Raw genomic sequence first — 6,000 nt, 5'->3', positions numbered from 1 at the left:
CCGTCTGCGTGGCAGCGTGACTCCCGGTCCCTGAAAGCCGTCTGCGTGGCAGCGTGACTCCCGGTCCCTGAAAGCCGTCTGTGTGGCAGCGTGACTCCCGGTCCCAGCGTGACTCCCGGTCCCTGAAAGCTGTCTGCGTGGCAGCGTGACTCCCGGTCCCTGAAAGCCGTCTGCGTGGCAGCGTGACTCCCGGTCCCTGAAAGCCGTCTGCGTGGCAGCGTGAGTCCCGGTCCCTGAAAGCCGTCTGCGTGGCAGCGTGACTCCCGGTCCCTGAAAGCCGTCTGCGTGGCAGCGTGACTCCCGGTCCCTGAAAGCCGTCTGCGTGGCAGCGTGACTCCCGGTCCCTGAAAGCCGTCTGCGTGGCAGCGTGACTCCCGGTCCCTGAAAGCCGTCTGCGTGGCAGCGTGACTCCCGGTCCCTGAAAGCCGTCTGCGTGGCAGCGTGACTCCCGGTCCCTGAAAGCCGTCTGCGTGGCAGCGTGACTCCCGGTCCCTGAAAGCCGTCTGCGTGGCAGCGTGACTCCCGGTCCCTGAAAGCCGTCTGCGTGGCAGCGTGACTCCCGGTCCCTGAAAGCCGTCTGCGTGGCAGCGTGACTCCCGGTCCCTGAAAGCCGTCTGCGTGGCAGCGTGACTCCCGGCCCCTGAAAGCCGTCTGCGTGGCAGCGTGACTCCCGGTCCCTGAAAGCCGTCTGCGTGGCAGCGTGACTCCCGGTCCCTGAAAGCCGTCTGCGTGGCAGCGTGACTCCCGGTCCCTGAAAGCCGTCTGCGTGGCAGCGTGACTCCCGGTCCCTGAAAGCCGTCTGCGTGGCAGCGTGACTCCCGGTCCCTGAAAGCCGTCTGCGTGGCAGCGTGACTCCCGGTCCCTGAAAGCCGTCTGCGTGGCAGCGTGACTCCCGGTCCCTGAAAGCCGTCTGCATGGGTTAGGGTCCAAGCCGTGTCTTGTCAGAGCCAACACGCCACATTGGCAAACTTTTATCCTGAGGCTCTCTCCCACATTACAACATTTTTTCCACACGTTTATATTCATGTAAAACCATTTTCGTCATTTTAAAGATCAAACCTGAACTGGATTTGATCCGTGTTCAGTATTACAACAAATCCCCTGGGAATGAAATGATTCAATCATTTCGGTTTTTAGTGCTGTTAATAAAAACTGATGTCATGTAGTGAGGGATCGGTCGTGAGGGAGGAGGTGGTTCGGGCATCTTTGGGGAGGTGTTTAGGGTACGCCCGACTGGTGGGAGACCACGGGGAAGACCAATGACACGTTGGGGGGGACTACCGTATTTTTCAGACTATAAGGTGCACTTAAAATAACTTCATTTTCTCAAAAATTGACAGTGCGTCTTATAACCCGGTGCTCCTAATTCTGGTTGTGCTTACTGACCTCAAAGCAATTATATTTGGGACATGGGACAATAAGCATGACCAGTAGATGGCAGTCACAAATAAGACATACGTGTGGACTGCAAGATGACGCCAGTAAACAAGACCAAAACTTTAAAGTTCCATTGAAAATATAGAACATCACACACGGCGCTCAGAAATCTGTCAACATGTTTATGTACGACTTTGGTAAGCTAAGAAGCCGCACCGCTTGATGGATTGTCGGAGCATTACGGCTTCCATAGTCAGATGTACTGTGCTTCAACATACACTATTATTGTGAGGTAGAGTGGGTATGAGGACTCTAAAAGAGCACCTATTAGGAGACATGTAGTGAGCCACGGATGAGGAGATGCTGCTCCGTTATTGATTGAAGTAAAGTCTGAATGCCATTAAACAGTTAGCGCCATCTATTGACACTTCTTCCACTCCCGTCCTTGCACGCTACACCGCTACAACAAAATAAGACCGCCCATAAAACGACGCATCCTGAGGCAACGGTCAAAAAGTGCCTTGTAAAACATCATCAATGCAACATTTTGAGCAAAGAACCATTATTACATGTTATGTAGACCACAAGGAAGTCTTTTAAATGTAGAAAATAATCTTAATATGACCCCTTTAATGCACCTTATAATCTTGTGCGCCTTTTGTATGAAAATAGACCTGAATAGACCCGCTCATTGGCAGTGCGCCTTATAATCCGGTGAGCCCTATGGTCTGTAGGTATGTTTAGGGATACCCTGGGAGGGGCTGGATGTAGTGGCTGGGGAGAGGATAGTTTGGACTTCTCTGCCCGGGCACTGACCCCGCAACATGACCTGGGATAAGTGGAAGAAGATGGATGGATGGTAGTGACAGCCCCACATTTGGGGAGACTGACCCACACGTGACAATGAGGTGAGTTTTACAGCAAAGACCTGCGGATTAGTTGAGAACAGAACAGCCCTGCATGGAGGAATGGCAGCTTTGAAGCACAACAACCCAGGAAATGAAACCAGGAGGCGGAACAACAGACCCGCTGTGAGAAATAACAAACAACAAAGACAGTCCGACTGTCCACTACACCATGGCGTGGGTAGGGTTAACACCACTTCATTTACATCTTCAATCTGCAGTCTCCAGCCAGGGACCCCTCCCCAAAGGAGGACCCAGTGGGGGGTGCACAGGGAAGGTAGGGGGGATGCACTGGGCTAGGGGGGCAGAGACATTTGCACACCGGACCATGTCAGAGGCAGACACCGTTGGAATTTGTTTTCATTCATTATCCTTTTAATTCTTCTCCGTTTGTCGTGTGACTGACTATAAAAACAAGCGCCATTACTAGGGCTTACTTTCTCACATCCCCAGGGAATGAGTTGCATTTTCATGGCTCGACACGCATTATTGCTGGAATGTTATACCCACTCTACCTGGCTTTTCCTGAGAGAACATCTATGCCAGCCAGGTGTGTCCTCGGTCTGCCTCTGAGTGGCGGCCAACTCTCCAGGCTGCTCCCCCCTGGCAGCGCCTGGAAGGTCAGACGTCCGACCACGCAGCAGAGAGCTGGGGCCAGGAGCTCGGGGGCCAAATGTATTTTTTCAAGAAGAAGATGACCTCTTCCTTCCTACCCTCAAAACCCCTTTTGTCCCATCGGCTCTCTGTTGTGTTGGTTGCCTTGGTTACCGTGGCAGCCTGTGTCCAATGGGCTTCTGACAAAACAAATCCCTCGGACACAGGATGTCGTGGCAATTGTTGGCCAGTGTGCTCGTCCCAAACTCACACAGCTAAAGTTGTCGCAACGCAGCCAAATTAAGCCTCGTTTTGGCTCAATCCAATGGAAGCTTTGATTTCCTCTGAAAAACTCTATGAATGAAGGCTTTGAGCGCTCTGAAGTATTAGTTATACCTCCACCAAGTACCAGCAACTCCAGCCTTATTCCAATGGCCAGGTCACTTAGCTGATTCATTTCAGTCGGGGCTACTTGGATGTTCTAAGTTTTAAAACTCTATAAATGAAGGCTTTGAGCGCTCTGAAGTATTAGTTATACCTCCACCAAGTACCAGCAACTCAAGTATTCCAATGGCCAGGTCACTTAGCTAATTCATTTCAGTCGGGGCTACTTGGATGTTCTAAGTTTTAGTGCGAGTCAACAGCTGTGTGCGTATGTTTTGGGACGTGCTCATGCCTCCCCCGAGGGACCCCTGGCTGCGTTGTTTCATATCATCTTCATGTTGAACTTCCTTGTGCCTCCGGTCGTGCTCCCGGTGGCGGGCTCAGACTTCCGGAAGGAGTACTCCACCGTGAAGTTGTTCTTGCGTTGGCCGCGTCCTCGGCTCCACACGAAGAGCAGCAGGAAACAGAAGAGCACCACCCCCAGGAAGGTGATGCAACCCATGGCCGTGGAGACCAGGATGGTTGTCAGGTCCAGGGTGAACTTGAGGAAAACCCGAGTGCTGTTCAAGTTTGTGTCGTTGAAGAACTCGCCGCTGTACAGAGAGCGGTTGAGAAAAAACGCTGAGGCGGCGTCCAGCGGTTGGCCGCGTACTGTGAGCGTGGCGAAGTAGGTGTCGTTGCCGCCGGCGTTGCTGGCGATGCAGATGTAGGTTCCGCTGTCGGTCAGCTGGGCGTAGCGGATCTCCAGGGTACCACTCGGGAGAACCGTGATGCGGCCCAAACTCTTAGCCGTGATCCGGCGGCGCTGCGGGGAAATCCAGATGATGGCGGGAGCTGGTTCCCCCTCAGCACGACAGAAGAAACTGACGGGTTGGCCCTCCCGAGCACTCACCTGTGGGAGGGAGGACAGTTAATGACCACCCCCACTTTGTCTACTGTAGAAACAACATCAAACCTCAATGTAGCTTCCATGGCCTCAATCTTGTTATTTGCTTTGGATTCCATTTTATTGACATTCTTGGCTTGACCATTCAACTGATTTCAAACTGGCAATTCAGGGATCCTCAAACTGTGGTACGTGTACCCTTAGTGGTACCCAAGAGAATCTCAGAGTTTTATTTGACCACATTCAAACACAGTGTTACTGTTCAAACTGGGTGGAATGGTACGGTTGCTAAAACTATCAAATATACTTGTTAAATAAAACCACTGCCTTTTTTAATGTATACTTAGGCCTACTACATAACTGTATTTTAATGTTGTCATTATGGTGGTACTTAATGAATACTTAGGTCTACTACACTACTGTATTTAATGTTGTCATTATGGTGGTACTTAATGAATACTTAGGTCTACTACACTACTGTATTTGATGTTGTCATGATGGTGGTACTTAATGAATACTTAGGTCTACTACACTACTGTATTTAATGTTGTCATGATGGTGGTACTTAATGAATACTTAGGTCTACTACACTACTGTATTTAATGTTGTCATTATGGTGGTACTTAATGAATACTTAGGTCTACTACACTACTGTATTTGATGTTGTCATGATGGTGGTAATTAATGAATACTTAGGTCTACTACATTACTGCATTTAATGTTGTCATTATGGTGGTACTTAATGAATACTTAGGTCTACTACACAACTGTATTTGATGTTGTCATGATGGTGGTACTTAATGAATACTTAGGTCTATTACACTACTGTATTTAATGTTGTCATTATGGTGGTACTTAATGAATACTTAGGTCTACTACACTACTGTATTTAATGTTGTCATGATGGTGGTACTTAATGAATACTTAGGTCTACTACACTACTGTATTTAATGTTGTCATTATGGTGGTACTTAATGAATACTTAGGTCTACTACACTACTGTATTTTAATGTTGTCATTATGGTGGTACTTAATGAATACTTAGGTCTACTACACAACTTTATTTAATGTTGTCATCATGGTGGTACTTAATGAATACTTAGGTCTACTACACTACTGTATTTAATGCTGTCATTATGGTGGTACTTAATGAATACTTAGGTCTACTACACAACTTTATTTAATGTTTTCATCATGGTGGTACTTAATGAATACTTAGGTCTACTACACTACTGTATTTAATGTTGTCATTATGGTGGTACTTAATGAATACTTAGGTCTACTACACTACTGTATTTAATGTTGTCATTATGGTGGTACTTAATGAATACTTAGGTCTACTACACTACTGTATTTGATGTTGTCATGATGGTGGTACTTAATGAATACTTAGGTCTACTACACTACTGTATTTAATGTTGTCATTATGGTGGTACTTAATGAATACTTAGGTCTACTACACTACTGTATTTAATGTTGTCATTATGGTGGTACTTAATGAATACTTAGGTCTACTACACTACTGTATTTAATGTTGTCATTATGGTGGTACTTAATGAATACTTAGGTCTACTACACTACTGTATTTAATGTTGTCATTATGGTGGTACTTAATGAATACTTAGGTCTACTACACTACTGTATTTAATGTTGTCATGATGGTGGTACTTAATGAATACTTAGGTCTACTACACTACTGTATTTAATGTTGTCATTATGGTGGTACTTAATGAATACTTAGGTCTACTACACAACTGTATTTTAATGTTGTCATTATGGTGGTACTTAATGAATACTTAGGTCTACTACACTACTGTATTTAATGTTGTCATTATGGTGGTACTTAATGAATAA

At 47.0% G+C, this 6,000-nt stretch overlaps 1 protein-coding gene across 1 annotated transcript in view; it reads right to left on the bottom strand.

The window, feature by feature from the left end:
* Positions 1-809: 809 nt before the first annotated feature.
* LOC133568892 (leucine-rich repeat and immunoglobulin-like domain-containing nogo receptor-interacting protein 3) overlaps positions 810-6,000 on the bottom strand; it is a 42,599-nt gene continuing 37,408 nt past the window's right edge. Inside the window, exon 3 of the mRNA XM_061921087.1 lies at positions 810-4,152. Coding sequence (XP_061777071.1) covers positions 3,583-4,152 — 570 coding nt within the window. The 3' untranslated portion in view covers positions 810-3,582. The remainder of the gene's footprint in view (positions 4,153-6,000) is intronic.

Source organism: Nerophis ophidion, linkage group LG14 (assembly GCF_033978795.1).
Source record: "Nerophis ophidion isolate RoL-2023_Sa linkage group LG14, RoL_Noph_v1.0, whole genome shotgun sequence".
NCBI classification, from domain to species: Eukaryota; Metazoa; Chordata; class Actinopteri; order Syngnathiformes; family Syngnathidae; genus Nerophis; species Nerophis ophidion.
Note: the sequence above shows the minus strand (reverse complement) of the source record. Positions and strands in the feature narration are given on the sequence as shown.